We start from the raw sequence: 17684 nt of genomic DNA, 5'->3' as shown, positions 1-17684 counted from the left end.
TTTCAATAAAACCACTGTACATACAAGTATATTAAAAGGTATTGTACTTTCAGTGAGATCAAACTTTTAACCTCATTCCTTTATTGCCATTCCACAGTATCAATTCCATAAGAAACTGACTGCATTAAACCAAATGAATAGTGTCTTTGATTTATTATTATGAACAGTAATTTCTGCATAAGACTTACATTTCATAATATTTCTTATTGGATGCATTAAAACTATTTTCCAAAATATCGCAGTCCCAATAAGTAATATACTTTAAATGATCCAAAGTTGCTTTTTATTTGTGGCCACTCTGCGCGCTGCCTCTGCCCGCAGGCACCGCCTCCGCAACTCCCTTTGGTTGTGGTTCCTGGCCACTGGGAGCTGCAGAGCTGGGTGGGGGGCAGCATGCACAATTGCCTGCCGCACCTCTGCCTAGGAGTATCCAGGACAGGTCGTACTTGCAGGGTTCCTCCCGAGGTGAGCAATGCCTTGGATCTGACACCCTGCACCATCTCCTGTGCCCCAACCCGCTGCCCTGAGCCCTCTCCCACAGCTAAACTCCCACCTTCTTAGTTAACCAGCATTTTTCACTTAGCTGCACCCCCCATTCTCCCAACATGTTAGATAAAACAGCTTTTACTGTATTTAGGTGCCAGATATGCTAAACATTCATATGGCCTTTCATGCTTCAACTACCATTCCAGACGACATGTTTTCATGCTGTTGACGCTCGTTAAAAAAATCATATGTTAATGAAATTTGGGAATGAACTTCTTGGAGGAGAATTGTACGTCTCCTGCTCTGTGTTACCCGCATTCTGCCATATTTCATGTTATAGCAGTCTGAGATGATGATCCAGCACATGTTGTTCGTTTCAAGAACACTTTCACTGAAGATTTAACAAAATACAAAGAAGGTACCAATGTGAGATTTTAAAGATAGCTACAGCATTCAAATCTGAGGGGAACAAGGTGTGGAGCATGCTTTCAGAAGTCTTAACAGAGCAACACTCTGATGCGGAAACTACAGAAGCCGAACCCCCCCGCCCCCCAGAACTAACCTTCCGCTGGTGGCATCTGACTTAGATGATGAAAATGAACATGCACTGGTCCACACTGCTTTAGATCACTGTCGAGCAGAATCCATCATCAGCACTGATGCAGGGGTCAGCAATGTGTCTGTACACTGACACAAGTGTCCACAATAAAAAAATTGAGATCTGGGGGGGGGTGGGGGGCACGCATGGTCAGCTCCCTGCAAGCGGCTCCCCGCCCTTGCTGTTGCTGGTGGCGGCACAGCCAGGCAGCTCTGCATGCTGGCTTCATCCCCACTCCCCTACAAGCACTGAATCTGCGGCTTCCAGCCCATTGGCTGGGAACCACAGTCAATGGGAACTGCAGGGGTAGCACTAGCTGTGCCTGTGCATAGGAGCCGCATGGGGGGACATGCTACTGCTTCCTGGAGGTGCTTGAGGTAAGTGCTGTATGGAACCTGCACACACACACCCCCGTGCCCCACTCCTCTGCTGCAGCCCTGATCTTCCTTCTAAACCCCAACCTCTTGGTCCCAGCCCCACCCCAGAACCTGCATTGCCAGCAGGAGCCTGCACACACACACACACACACACACACACACACACACACACACACACCCGCCCCAGCCCGGATCCCCCTCCTGCACCATCAACACCTCATTTCTGGCCCCAACCCAGAACCCACACCCCCAGCCCAGGGCCTGTACCCCCCCTCTCACCCCAATCCCCTGCCGTCAGGCTGGAGCCCCCTCCTACCCTGCCTCTGCCAATGTCTGTCATTAAGTCTGGTAATTTTGTCAAGCGTCAGTCTCGCAACATGGTGGTGCTAATCCCTGAATGGATGTAAGTACTCTGGAAAGATGGCTGAAGGATGAAGGGATATATGAATCTTTAGTGCATCTGGCACATAAATATCTTGAAAAACCAGATACAACAATGCCATGTGAACACCTGTTCTCACAATCACGTGGTGTAAACAAGAAATGGGCACCATTATCTCCCATAAATGTAAACAAACTTGTTTATCTGAGCGATTAGCTGAACAAGAAGTAGGACTGAGTGGACTTCTGGCTCTGAAGTTTGACATTGTTTTATTTTTGATTACAGTTACTTTTTGTACATTATTCCACATTTTTAAGTTCAACTTTCGTAATAAAGAAATTGCAATACAGTACTTGTAATTGAAAAATTGAAAAATACTATTTCTTGTGTTTTACAGTGCAAACATTTGTAATAAAAATAAATATAAAGTGAGCACTGTACACTTTGTATTCTGTGTTGTAACTGAAATGAATATATTTGAAAATATAGAAAACATGCAAAATATTTAAATAAATGGTATTCTGTCATTGTTTAATAGCACAATTGCATGATCACAATTTTTTTTTTTTATTGCTTGACAGCCCTATTAGAAAGTTTTTAAGATGAATTACAATTTATACACAGGACCAAAGAAACCAATTGATTTAGCTATAGCACTGCATGTCAAAGCTTTATTACATTCGCATTGATTTTCTTTCATAATACTTCTGTCTTCTATGGACTGCAGGATTGGAACAAAGAGTATATCTTTTCACACATGCAGTCAAATTATATTTAGCCAATCCCCTTAAATTTATAGAGTGGGTGCTCTTAGAACAGAAGAATCTTGAGTACTTAACCCACCTTAGCTAAATGAGAAGTTAAACATGAACAGCAGCAAAAATATAACTGATTACATCTGTCTATTGTTATAACATTCTGACAGCCAGCTTGTAAATTTTCAACAACCCTCATCAGTTTTCTGTAGCATTAGGCCGTGTCAGTAGACAAAGCAGGAACATTACTAGACCTAGTGATCTTAACCCTGTCAGAAGTCGGCAGTTGGATACCAGATGCCTCTTTCTTACTGTTTTTCATTGTAACTAATGAGTTCATCTACTACATTATGGAAAAAATATGGGCTTAAGTTAAGTAAATGACATGATGTCTATGTGGTGACCTCATCTGTCACATTCCTTCCCTAAAATATCTTGTTTTACTGTGATTTATGAAGTGCATTGCCATTTTTTTTGCCTATTAAGTTATCTAAATAGTAGGAAACAAATATATAGGCTTCCTATTATCACAGGCACGAAAATTATATTAATGTAGGTAAATATATAAGGTTTTGCTATTCCAACAAATTGACATTAAAAAGACAGTCTGCTTTTATCTTTACCCCAAGCTTCCCAATGCTAAGTAATTAATCCAGGAGTCGGCAACCTCTGGCACACAGCTCACCAGGGTAAGCACCCTGGCGGGCTTGGCCAGTTTGTTTACCTGCCGCCACTGGCCACGGTTCGCCGCTCCAGGCCAATGGAGAAGGTGGGAAGCCGTGGCCAGCATAACCCTCGGCCCGGGCTGCTTCACGCAGCCCCCTTTGGCCTAAGACAGTGAACCGTGGCCAGTGGGAGCTACGATCAGCCGAACCTGCCAACATGGCAGGTACACAAACTGGCCCGCCCGCCAGGGTGCTTACCCTGGCAAGCCGTGTGCCAGAGGTTGCTGACCCCTGAATTTACCATTTGTGTATATTATGAGAACTCATTTTGTATTTCTTTGCCACATTTATTCTGTATCTTTATTACATACAAAATAAAACTGAAAAATTGCAGAAGTCAAATATCTGAAAGGAATATTATTCAACTGCTTATAGTATGGCCAAATCAAAATCACTGTTCATGAAGCTACCAAATGTGATTCCCCAAACCATGGGCGGCAGGTATCATAGGCTAGGGGAGGCTGTGCCTCCCCAAACAGCCAGGCGTGGCCCCACCAGTGCTCCATCCCCAGGCTCCCACTGTCGCTATGCGGTGATCCTGGCTCAGGCTGCGGCTGCGCCACCCGCCCTTCCAGTGGGCAGGAGGCACTAGCCTAGGGCAGAGACTGGCAGCTGTGGGGGGGGGGGGGGGGCGCCTCTCTGGGCTCCGGTGGGCAGCAGGCGCAGAAGGGGTAAGGCCTTGGGTGGAAGGCTAGACTCCCTGAGCCAGCGGTTCACGAGCCAGCCATACCCCAATCCCACAACTATCTCGATACCATATGTCAAAGTCCTGTGGCAAACCATGGAGGTGCCAGAAAAAAAAAAAAAAGTGTTTCAACTTTTTTTTTTTTTTAAATAATGGAATGTGTTAGGCAATCTTAACAGGAGAGTTGTTGCCTCTCTAGTATAATTAAAAGCAACACTGACATTTTTTTCTATTAGCCCTTCTATCCCCATATAGAGAGCACCGTCAATGAATGGTTCCTGGCCTGCTTGTCACAAGGAAAGAACTCTAAAACAAATCCCTTTCCATTGTCAAGTACCAGGTACTTTTCTGTACCTGTGGAAGAAGCAAAACCACCACAGAATAACCACACCTACCTACTTGGTTCTTAACTGACAAAGGACACAAGTAAATGACTCAAAATTACAAGAAACATGTACAAAGGGATAACAACAACAACAAATGGAGTTGTGACAGAAACATGCAAAGCAAGTGAACACAACAGTAACAGAAAATGACAACGGAACAAATGTAACAGAGAGTTTTGATCTAGCCTGACAAACTACTCCAAGTCCACTCTTATTTATCTCAGCTCCCGGCACTGGAAACTTCATTTTGTATCACAGGCAGAAGTTACAATGGGGAGTGGTGAGAAATCCTTGCTGTTTGGCTCTGGTCTTAGCCTGAGCAAGTTGCTGCACCAGCTGATCAGCCTGCACTGATCCTGTCACTGGCAGCTAGGCTTCCCATGTGAATTTAGCATGACTGTTTGCACATGCGTTACTTATTAGACATGATCATTCATTAGCTACATTTATTGAGACAGTGCTCGCTCACGCTCTCACTTTGGCTTTCTGGGCACTGCTATTCAACTCATTTTGCTTTTCACTCTAATGAGATCTCATTTGCTGCTGGGCCTATTTAAAGATTTTTTTTTTCTTTGCTAACTGAAGGACAGTAGGGAAAGGAAAGAGGAAAGGAAGAGCCCACTTGATTTACTTGACTACTTTTATATGGAGGAGGATTAGCTCAGCAGTTTGAGCATTGGCCTGCTAATCCCAGGGTTGTGAGTACAATCCTTGAGGGGGCCATTTAGGGAACTGGCATCAAAATTTGTCTGGGGATTGGTCCCGCTTTGAGAGACGGTTGGACTAGATGACCTCCCGATGTCCCTTCCAATCCTGATATTCTATGATTTCTTCTGCCTCCTCTACAGGTTGAGTGCTTGGTTTTTCATAATCCTTTCTAGACTAATGAAGACAGGAAACAAGGCCCCATATATCCTGAGCTAAGAACTGTATTAACCAAGCCATTTCTACGTAACACAGCTCCTAGCCCACTGTAGATGAGGTCCTCAGTTTATGTAATCAAAAAACCCAAAACTTGACTCTTCTCTGCAGTGTGGAATAATTTCAAACAAATATACATGAGTTGCAAACGATAAAGGTAGTGTTCAAGGGAACTTTCTTGTCTTTACCAAATATTCACTAAATAATATTTTCAAGTATCTGCTCTCATGGCACTTGGAACAGTGGACAATCACTTAAAACATCATAAAAATAACAAAATTTAAGCAACAAAATAAAAGTCAAACAATGTGGTTATTAAAACACAGATAATGGGGGTATTTTCCAGTTGTTAACAGCTACTGGAAAACATGTTTTTTACTATCTCATTTCCTCCCTCAGCCTTCCCCCCCCCATTCTCTGCATTAGTGCTGCCAAGCCTTTTCCACCAACAGCATCTGCTAAGACATCTATACACCAGTTGTAAGCACCTACTGCTGGTTGCCAAACTAAACAGCAAAAGGTTTCAAAATTATTCAAGGTCTACAAAACTGAATACAAAAGGGAATACTATATTTCAGTTGTAGAAATTCCAGTAAATAGAGGAAAAAAAGAGTATTGAAACATGTTTTGTTTGTATTAAAAACCTACATGAATACAAGTTAAGGACAAATGACAGTATACATTTATTGTGAACTCTATTTCCCTTGCTTTTGTAGGTTTATATAGTAGCTGACATGCAAATTAAAAAAATATTTGTATGATGTGCAAATAATTTTGCAGATCAATTAGGGAATTTTGGGGGCGGGGGGAAGTAAGATAAGTGAAATAGGGAGGAATCCAGGGAATGGTTCTCAATTATGTGGACAATGACATTGTCTCCACGAACCTTTAGTGTAGGAGGCTAGTTGTAACAATGACCTCCTTGAAGAGCTGTGAAACCCTGCAAGTTAAACAGTTTCTGAAGAGCTGGGCTAGGAAACCTTGCAAGTTAAACAGTTTCTGAAGAACAGCCTTCATGCAATGTTGAGATAACAGAGATTTGCGACTGTGTGAACCAATCTCCACATGATGAGTCTAGAGATTTGAAATAGAAGTATGTTGTGGATCTACTGCTGAAGCTGACACTTCTCTGGTTGAGTGAGTCATGAGACATTCGGTACAGGGACAGCAACTCTGTAGCTTTACTGGATGCATAAGTATTATCCACTTAGCCTTTGGACCACAATGACTTGAGTCACAGATATTTCTGCAAAGACAAGTAGTCTGCTGAACTTTCTACGATATTTAGTTCTGTCTAAGAAATACATGAAAATCTGATTCATTTTTTGGCAAAAAATTTGGATTGAGATTTATGTACCACTTGTCTTTGTGAAATGTTGTATAAGGTGGTTAGCCAATGGTATCTGCAACTCCAAAACCCTTGTGTGTGAGGTAGTGTCCATTAAGTGGTACAAAGACCACCACCACCTGGGTTCAAAAGGCCTATCCATGATTTTATTCAACATCAAATTCTAGTCCCAAAGGTTATTGACTAGAAGATGAGAGGTAACAAAAAATTGTTAAGCTCTTTATCTTTTCCCTTGTCAGGATGCCAGACACTATGGTTCTCTTTCACAAGGACATAGTAGGCAAAAATATCAGCTAAGTAAATCTTTAGAGTAGCTAGGGATAACTTTGGTTACACCAGAGACAGGGGAAACCTATGTTAATTAGATCTGGACAGAAACTATCTGGAGAAAATCTTTCAGATCAATGCTATTTAGAAGCATAACACTTCCAAGCACATGGCTGTCTGGACTGCCTGGATCTCCTCAGATAATCATAAAATGTCTTGTCCTAGAAACCCAGCAGCCATACTGTCGGGTTAAGGAACCTGAGATCTGGATGTTTTTCTACTGACAGCAAATCTTGACACAGGAAAGAGTGAATGGATGATCTTTGAACAGAAACCAGCAACTCTGAAAATCATTCTGAGTCTGTCCTGCTAAACATTTCCTCAGTATTCTGGGGAGAAAAGGAAACAGAGGGGGGGAAAAAAGCATAAAGGAGCCCTTTTTCACAGCATAAAATAGATGCATTTGATATACTGTGAAACCTATCAGTTCTCACGAAAAATGTGGAACACCTGTTCTGACTTGTAGAAAACATGGCCATGTCCAAATGGCCCACCTTGCAACTAACAGACATGCCACTGAAGATCTAAGTGAAAGCTTATCATCTTTCCAGCTCAGGATTTTGGCTGTGTTTTGGGGAGGGAGGCCACTTTTCTCCACATAGAAGACTAATTTTCTTCTGACACCACTGAAGCACCCAATCGCTCTCTTTTCTCCCTATTCTATTAAAGTGATACATGATACGCACACTGTCTGAGAATCTGTGCTGGTTACTCTCTGATCTGTAGGAGGAAGTAATGGCCCTGAATTCTAGCAAGTTATATGCAGAGATCTAATTCCTGAAGCTTCCAAAAATCAGAGGCAATTAGAGTCTAAATTTGCATTCCAATTTAGATGAGAAGATATATACCTATCACCACTTGAGGAACCAGCTGAGAGGACATCCACTACAAGACATTCTCAGTCAAAGTCAACCACAGCATAAAGTCTTCCAGCTGCTAAAAAGGTAACGTTACCATATCTGCGATGAGAATCTTTGTTTTTTGTACCAGATGCACAAGGGCCGCTCCCACTAACTTGCAAAGATGGTGATAAAAGGTACAGACCACTATCAGGCCTATTGCTCTCAGATACAATGTCATTGGGTCTTTTAGCTTGGACCACTGGGATGAGCTCTCAGAACCTGACTTGAATTAGGACAGAGCATTGTTAGGTTCTAGGGTGGTCCCTATGAAGGTGAGAACCAAAGTTGAGGTCAAGATAGGTTTCTTTGCTTACTTGCAGATTAAGAGGTTTGAATAGGGGAACTCGTATGTCTGAAGTGAATTACTATGCTGTAAGATCTTTTGAGTCAGTTGCCCAGATACAAACACACTGGCAGCATCTAACAATGTAGATGAGCTGCAATCCTAGACGTGCACTTGGTGAATACCTTGGGAGCTGCTGTCAATCCAAAAAGTTCTATCTTGTGGGGCAGTGGTCATGGCCCACAATAAACCTGAAGCACTTCTTGTGCCTTTACCTTATTTGAAAAGTTACATGCTAAGGGAAAACTAAACGTCATCGTCTGATCATCACCCAGTGAAGTCCCAGATTGTACAACAGTGGAAATAGTGACGCCTTCTTGAGCCACTTAAAGAGACTCCTAGGCTCAGCACTCAATTTGCCAAGGCTGAATGTATGTACTGACCTAAAAGTGACGTCCTAGTTCACATTATGCAGGACAACATAATTGACATCATCATCCTGCAAGGAACCCATACAAAAGATGACACCCACGAATGATGCTGATATATTGCTGGCTGCAATCTGGCTGCCTCTCTCAGTCACTGAAAATGTTGCTTTTCTACATACATCGAGCAGGATACTGAGGATTATAATATGATAATCACCAGGAGCACGGAACATTCACCGTCTCAATAAGAATTGGCAAGATAATGGTGGTTGATGGGCTGTTGGTGGTTGATGTGTTAACCACCAAATACAGACTGCCTTTCTCTCCCATTACCCCCAGTGTATCACACCGCAGACTGGGAATGGCTGGGTCACTCCAAAAAATAATTTCCCCTCTGTTGATACTCACACCTTCTTGTCAGCTGTTGGGAACGGACCACATCTACCCTAACTGAATTGGCCTCATTAGCACTGACTCCCCACTTGGTAAATCAACTCCTATCTTTTCATGTGCTGTATTTTTATACTTGCTTACTGTATTTTCCACTCCATTCATCTGATGAAGTGGGTTATAGCCCACGAAAGCTTATGCCCAAATAAATTTCTAAATCTCTAAGGAGCCACAAGGATTCCTCGTTGTTTTTGCTTAGAGAGACTAACACGGCTACCCCTCTGAGATCTGTGGTGGATAGTTCATGAAACTGACTTAAGCTTCACCTAAAGCAGCTCTTGCTCAAACAGGTCATATGGTCTGCTTCAGCAGAAGGTCCTTGTCAGATAGGTGGTCACCCTTGGGTTCCAAGATTGCTGCCCCTTCATGCACCGGAGCAGGTGCTTCTACGAAGAGATGGAGGAGCTGTTTCCCATTGGTTGCATAAGATCAACCGAGATCACTCCATGTCTCATGGGGACTTCCACACACTTCCTGCGGAAGGTGGATCGGCACAGGGATCGTGCTGGTGCACAGTATGGTGCAGGTACATCTAACCAATCCCAAGTACTGAGTAGGGAGGTTAGAGACCCTGTACCCTCAATTCTGGTTCTGGTCATGGGGTATCCATTGAGTCTGCTACTGACAATAGTAATGCCAGCACTAACTGTTTCCACACTGGTGGCATACCAGGCAGCTACAGATCGCCTCTGCTCTTCCATCCCAACTTCTCCTGTGGTGCAGGACAGCTCCATTAGACGAACAGGTCATTGAACCCTTGTCTGTCAGCACCACATCCTGATGTTCCTTTTCCACAGTCCCGTGGAAGGAGGGATAGTCCTGAGCTCAGTGCAAGGGAACTCAGCAACGTGAAATTCCTTGGCACCATTGACAGATGTTATCATGTCAGCTTTCACAGCCCTGTACTTTGGCACAGTCAGCCACTTTGGTACCAATGATGACTTCAGGGTTGACACTGCTCCCAGAGCCAGTGTACTTGGTGCTGGCAGTACCACTTCCATCACTGTTGCTGGTCCCTGCCTCATTCTGGGTGATGGACAAGTCAAACTGATTACTCACTCCTCCACCTTTATCCCTGAAATGCCAAGACTCCTCGGCATTGAGGTTGGAATCTTCCTCCTTTTGCTCTCCATCACCCAACCCACACCAAGGACCATTTATGGAGCATTGCAGGCCCAAGGATCGCACTTATTTCACGTTGCAACTGTAGGATCTTGCTCCAGTGCCTCCAGGCCACCAATGCCCTATCCTTACCAGTGGCCTCAATGGAATCTGTAGGACACTCCTATGTCAGAGGTCACACGCCTCAGCTGACTCTAAGGCAAGGTTGCTGCTCAGACTGGTGGCAGGAACTGTGGACCCACCACAGGTTCAGTGAAAATTAGTGTCTGATCTAGATTTGAATTCCAGGGAGGAGCAGTGAAAGCTACTGCTGTTTCTCCAAAAGAATGAGAAAGGTTTTTAAGTCTCCAGAAGTGTGGCCATACTCTGTGTCCTGTTATGCTTTACCCAGGGTATCCCCATATAAATATTTGCAAAAGATATTCAAGATACTGTATGACTTTCCATTGTAAAGATAAGTATGTGATGTGTCTTTCTGCTTAAAGACAATACAACTTTAATTGTATCATTATTCTGATGGCATAATTTCTTATTACCCCATATGGTACCCATGAGGGCCTTGTTTTTATTTTTTCCTCTTCTTCTTAAATGCTTCCTGTCTTATCATTAAGATAATTTAGAATTTATGAAGAAATGTTGAATTAACCACAGTGAAAACTGAAATAATCCCTGTATTATCCACAGATCAGTTACAGCACAGGGGATGACAGTGCAAATTCGCTGATAAAGTGTACCTTTAATTAATTACTACCATTGGGGCAAGCAACACTGATACTATCATCAAGAAGGCTAACGGCATTTTGGGCTGTATAAGTAGTGGCACTGCCAACAGATTGAGGGATGTGATCATTCCCCTCTATTTGACATCGGTGAGACCTCATCTGGAGTACTGTGTCCAGTTTTGGGCCCCACACTACAAGAAGGATGTGGAAAAATTGGAAAAAAGAGTCCAGCGAAGGGCAACAAAAATGATATAGAGGGCTGGAGCACATGACTTATGAGGAGAGACTGAGGGAACTTGGATTGTTTAGTCTGAAAAGAAGAATGATGGGTGATACGATAGCTGCTTTCAACTACCTAAAAGGGGGTTCCAAAGAGGATAGATATAGATTGTTCTCAGTGGTACCAGATGACAGAACAAGGAGTAATGGTCTCAAGTTGGAGTGGAGGAGGTTTAGGTTGGATATTAGGAAAAACTTTTTCACTAGGAGGGTGGTGAAGCACTGGAATGGGTTACCTAGGGAGGTGGTGGAATCTCCTTCCTTAGAGGTTTTTAAGGTCAGGCTTGACAAAGCCCTGGCGGGGATGATTTAGTTGGGGATTAGTCCGGCTTTGAGGAGGGTGTTGGACAAGATGACCTCCTGAGGTCTCTTCCAACCCTGATATTCTATGATCATCATTAGAGAGATACAGAACAGCTTTGCATGCTAAGAGCATTCAAAGCAAAGCTCACTGCCAAGTACAATGATGAAGAAAATTCTTGGAAGTTACATCTGACACTGGCTATAGATATCCACTTGAGACATCTTCCAACTGCATATAGGAAAATGCTTGACACCACTAGAGTCTCTCAACTACTCAAATATGTTTAACTAAAGAAAATACATATACATATCAAAAAACACAACCTAAGAAAAATACCCATATTAAGCTTAAAGGAACCCATATTTTTAAATAACAATTTTCCCCATCTGTTTTCTGGCTAAATACAACTATATACAAACTTGAGTAATTAGATTCTGCCTACCAAATTATCTTGTAGTTTTTATTAGATAATTTATTATGCAAGAGTGAACTGATGTGCCAATACAGAGGGCGAAAGATCAAAGTGTGGGAGCAAAGTCAAAAGTGTACTATCACCCAAGTCTCAGTTAGTTTTGTTTAGTGAATGGATGGAAGTTTAGTGGTTATAACAATACTACAGGTGGATTGCTTATAAGCAGCCAGTGCTTCTTCCTGAATTACTAATGTTCCAGCCTCAAAGAGCCCTGACATAATTCCAACAATAGTGATAAAACATGCTACTAATATCTCACCAAACTTTCAACACAATTATCACAATAGGCTGGCTGTCATAAACAGATAAGTAAGAGTTAATAGAACAGAAGTACTTCATGTTTCTTTTGACTGTAAAGGGTTAACAAGTTCAGTGAGCCTGGCTGTCACCTGACCAGAGGACCAATCAGGGGACAGGATACTTTCAAATCTTGAGGGAGGGAAGTTTGTGTGTGTGCTGTTAGTTTTCGGTTGTTGTTCTCTCTGGGTTCTGAGAGTGACCAGACGTGCAACCAGGTTTCTCTCCAATCTCTCTGATACAGGCTCTTATGTGCTCAAAATAGTGAGTACTAGGTAGATAAGGCGAGTTAGGCTTATGTTTGTTTTCTTTATTTGCAAATGTGTATTTGGCTGGAAGGATTTTAATTTGTACTTGTATACTTAGGCTGGGAGGGTATTCCCAGTGTCTATAGCTGAAAGACCCTGTAACATATTCCATCTTAAATTTACAAAGATAATTTTTACTGTTTTTCTCTCTTTAATTAAAAGCTTTTCTTGTTTAAGAACCTGATTGTTTTTTTATTCTGGTGAGAGACCGTAGGGGACTGGGTCTGGATCCACCAGGGAATTGGTGGGGAGAAAGGAGGGAAGGGGGAGAGAAAGGTTAATTTTCTCTCTGTGTTAGGATTACTTTCTCTCTCAGAGAGAGTCTGGGAGGGGGAGAGAGGAGGAGGGGGGAAGGTGGATTTTCCTCTCTGTTTTAAGATTCAAGGAGTTTGAATCACAGTGATCTTCCAGGGTAACCCAGGGAGGGGAAGCCTGGGAGAGGCAACAGTGAGGGAAAGGGTTTACTTTCCTTGTGTTAAGATCCAGAGGGTCCCCGGGCAAGGTTTTGGGGCGGGACTGGAGTGTATCAGGCACTGGAATTCCTGGTTGGTGGCAGCGCTACAATTACTAAGCTGGTAATTGAGCTTAGAGGAATTCATGCTGGTACCCCATCTTTTGGACGCTAAGGTTCAGAGTGGGGGATTATACCATGACACTGGCAAAGAACAAAAACTCTTAATATACTCAGTGTAAGGCCTGGTTAATACAATATATATGCTCAATAAATATATGACTTTAACTAGTAAGACAAGCTTAGTACCCATTTCTGAAGGCAAAATTGTGATTGTAATATACGGTAGAGGAGACATGACGGATATAAAAACAGCCTCCTCTCTGATGTCCTCTGTATGTCTACCCATCTGCTCTATTTTAAAAATCTATACTTCACTGTTTTTTTTAATACACCTTTGCTACTTATATTTTATCTCAAGAACCATTCTGCATATAAATGGCAAAACTAATCTTTTCTCTGTTTGCTATCTGTCTTTATTTCAAGTGCCATATTTTGTACAAACAATATTAATCTTGTTTATATATCCTTTTTATTGCATAAAATTTAATAAAACAAAATTTTAACATTGTCTCTGGATTGCTCTGTATGTTTTAATATGCAAGCAGATGTGGCTAAAAATGAAATATCCTAATGCCTGCTATATAAAAAGGTGCTATAAATGTGCAACAAGAAGATAATGAGGAAATAGGATTCAAATATATTTTAGGGTTTATTTTGCAGCACTTCTGAATTAACAGCATAAAATTCCTTTTATAAAGGGTGGATAAGTACACCAGTTATGTCACCACTTAGAATATTAAATTAGCACACTGATGTGACAAAAAGCTCACTGAATGATCCTGATGTAATCTTTTAATATAATCTTTTACTTCAGGATCATTCAGTGAGTTTTTTGTCACGTCAGTGTGCTAATTTAATATTCTTAGTGGTGACATAACTGGTGTACTTATATATATTTGTTTATTTTTGGCAATAATGGGGAAATCTTATGGGGGGAGGAGAAATACTGAAATTCAGGTACGAAACATTTGAATTTGAAATCAATTAGTGAAGTCAGTAAATTATAAAGGTTCATAAATGAGGGACTGAGACATACAGAACTTTATCTAATAGATCAGCATTTTTCAAATGCAGCCCTTGTGGCTGCATGTGGCCATCAGGGGCTTTTCTTGTGGCCATAGGGTCCTGGGCAGTGATGGCGGGCTGAGGAGGGCGGAAAGCAGCAGCTCTTCCCCTGGGGCCACCAACAGCTGGTGTGAGTTCCCCACCTTCCTGGAGACAGTGGAGTGGTGGGCTCCGGGCACACAGCAGCAGGCTCACTCCCCCCGACATTGCCCCTGCTGCCTTCCCTAGTCCCCCATACATCCCCTCATTGCCCTGGGCCCGGCTGCTGCGCTACCCACCTCCCCATCCAGGGCTTAATTTGTCCCCGGCTTGATGGGACAGAGTAAGTCTCTGCTGTAAAAAGTGATATTTATATTTTTGTTACTATGTCTTTTCAGTGTCTCCCAGCTACCTAGCAGACTTACTAGCTAGCGAGTCTTAATTATAAAAAAAGCGCAAAAGAAACAACAAAATAGACAAGAACACGCAAAGCACCTTATTTGTGTTTCTATTCCGTTTTGGTCCAGTAAAAAAATGAGACTACTGTACATTATTTTTATTATTGAATCTGCAGACAAAAACCCTACATAAGTAAACAACAATGATTTGGACATACATATCTGTTTTTGCTAAAGTTAATTAAATATTTTAGGAAAAATTGTCAGAGCGGCCACCAGCAAGAACTGGTGACCACACTCCAAGGCCAAACATTTTCTTTGTGAGAACCCTTGATTGAAGGATTTAACATTGTAAAGCATTTGGAATATGAAAAGCACCATATAAGTGCTAAGTATTCTTAGTAAACTAGGAAGTCATCCTATTCCTCATATTTTACCAGAAGTAGTCACCGAATTAATTACTAGTTTTTTGTTTGTATTTATTATTCTTTTACACTTTTGGGGTTTTTATCTGAGTGACACAGAGAGCATGATCAGCAGATAAAGTATGGTTGCACCTATTCACTTTTTGCATTTCCACTGTAACATTTGCACATAAGTTGGAAAATTCACATGTACACTTGGCTACAAATGCACCTATTTAACTTTGTACATATGCAGATCTCTGACATTTGAAAAATGTAGTCTATGCATATGCATATTTTCTATCTGAAAAACCAGTCTGTATTACAAAACATTTGCTGTGACTGCAGAAACTGTCTCTCTCCAGAATAGCACAGTACAGCAATCAACAACATATAAAATAAAACTTTACATTATATACAATATAAAAGGTTTACATACAAACAAAAAGTGAAAGAAAAAAGAAGAAAAGGAAAGGAAGAGAGAAGATCTGTAGGAAGTGAGAGGAAAGGGAACACTAAAAAAGCAGTACTAAAGATTTAATTTATTCCCTGTATGCAATCTTTTTAAAATAGGTGTGATTTGTTTTCATACCTAAAGGACGTATTGTTGCAGCAAGAATAAAAAGAATAAGCCCAAACCAAAAACATTCAAAATTTCCTTCTCAACTCTCTCCACCTTAACATTATTTTTGTTTACCTACTGTTAAATAATTTAGTAGGTGTCACTGAAATGAACAAATGGTAGTAGAAGTGGACAAGATACTTCCAAAAGTAGCCAGGAAGGAAGACTTGTCTCAAGGGTATCCTCATCAGGTGACAGTCTGATCTCCAGTTAACCTGAGGCGTATGCTTATTTACCAAGAATTACATCACGGTTAGTTATTTAATTACATTACACTAAATAAGGACACCCAGACAGGTTAGGAGATGATGATAATATTACCTTTGTAAAATGAGTGGGCAAAGCTCTGCTCAGGAATTAACTTGGCAAGGAATCCATGGTTCAAACTTGGGTGAGGGATAGATGGTATGACCACAACTGTGGAGAAAATCATGGAATCAAATGTGAGCCAGCTAATAACCGCCTGTGATCTGGTCCACTGTGGATCCATGACAGAAGTCCTATCTCATTGAAACATGCAAATATGGCACTATTAACAAAAATGCATTGCTGAAGAAAGGAAACAAGTTACGTATCAAGAGATAGGAAACATCAGACCAATTAGCAGGGAATCATAAAAACAACATTTATAGGGAAAAAGACACATATATAAGACAAACATGGCTGAAATAGTTAATTGAAACAAGCAGTTTCCTACTCCAGCACCATAACATATGACCAGGAAGCACACATTAAATACAACACAAAATTATGGTTTCTCATAGCTGACCACCTAAATATAAGTTTATTAAATGAAAACAGCCAATGAGGACATGGATATTTTTTTAATTTAGTGTACAAAGGTAGAAAGTAAGCAAGCTAAGATATAACAATGAATTAGATAAAATGAATAAAAGTAGGGCTGTCAATTAATTGCATTTAACTCAAGTTTTAATGCAAAACAAATTAAGAAGATTAAAAAAAGTCATGATTAATTACAGTTTTAATTGCACTGTTAAATCATAATACAAATTTAAATGTATTATAAATATTTTTGAAGTTTTTCAACATTTTCAAATATATTGATTTCAATCACAACACAGAATATAAAGTGTACAGCGTTCACTTTATATAATTTTTGTATTACAAATATTTGCACTGTAAACAAAAAATAGTGCGATCTACAAGTCAACGCATGGAGTGACACATGAATGTTTAGCATATCTGGCACTTAAATAACTTGCAATGACCGCTAAAACAGTGCCATGTAAACACCTGTTCTCCCTTTCAGGTGACACTGTAAAAAAGAAGCAGGCAACATTATTTCCAGGACAATGTAAACAAACTTGTTTGTATTAGCAATTGGCTGAGCAAGAAGTAGGACTCAATGGACTTGTAAAACTTTAGAGACTACACTGTTTTGTTTTTGAGTGCAGTTATGAAAAAACAGTTCTACATTTGTAAGTTGTACTATCATGATAAAGAGACTGCACTACAGTACTTGTATGATGTAAATTGAAAATACTATTTCTTCTATTTATCTTTTTTACAATGCAAATATTTGTAATAAAATAATATAAAGTGAGCAGTATTCACTTTGTATTCTGTGTTGTAATTGAAATCAATATATCTTAAAATGTAGAAAAATATAAAAAATATTTATAATACTTTTAAATTGGTTTTCTTTTATTGTTTAGCAGTGTAGTTAAAATTGATTAATGATGACTATTTTTAATCTCATGATTAATTGCAATTTTTTAATTATTTGACAGACCTAAATAAAAGCAAATAGGACATGAATTTAAATTACACTATAGATGATATGAAAATCAACAGTTCCAGAAAATAAGACAGCAAATTAAATTCAGTACAAGAAGCAACATGTTCATGAAAAACAACATGCAGAGATTTGGCCACTGATTTCTAATCACTCTTTTCCAATATATTTATATGGCTGTTCTGAGAGAGAAAACAGAGCACAGTCATAAACCAATCCATTTCAATGGCTTAAATAAGCCATTGGACTGGCAAACTGAACATTACAAACAGTGGAGGAACGCATTTGGATACAAAACTCTTGGCAGGTTCTGCAGCTGACAGATAGTG

At 40.7% G+C, this 17684-nt stretch overlaps 1 protein-coding gene across 1 annotated transcript in view; it reads right to left on the bottom strand.

Moving 5' to 3' along the window:
* Positions 1–17684, bottom strand: part of NBEA (neurobeachin) — an 853790-nt gene that overhangs the window by 483410 nt on the left and 352696 nt on the right. The window contains 1 exon segment of the mRNA XM_030563353.1: positions 15921–16016. Within this exon segment, the coding sequence (XP_030419213.1) occupies positions 15921–16016 (96 nt within the window).

This window comes from Gopherus evgoodei, chromosome 1, assembly GCF_007399415.2.
Source record: "Gopherus evgoodei ecotype Sinaloan lineage chromosome 1, rGopEvg1_v1.p, whole genome shotgun sequence".
In the NCBI taxonomy this organism is placed as follows: Eukaryota; Metazoa; Chordata; order Testudines; family Testudinidae; genus Gopherus; species Gopherus evgoodei.
The sequence above is the reverse complement of the archived record's forward strand: the minus strand, read 5'-3'. Positions and strand labels throughout refer to the sequence as shown.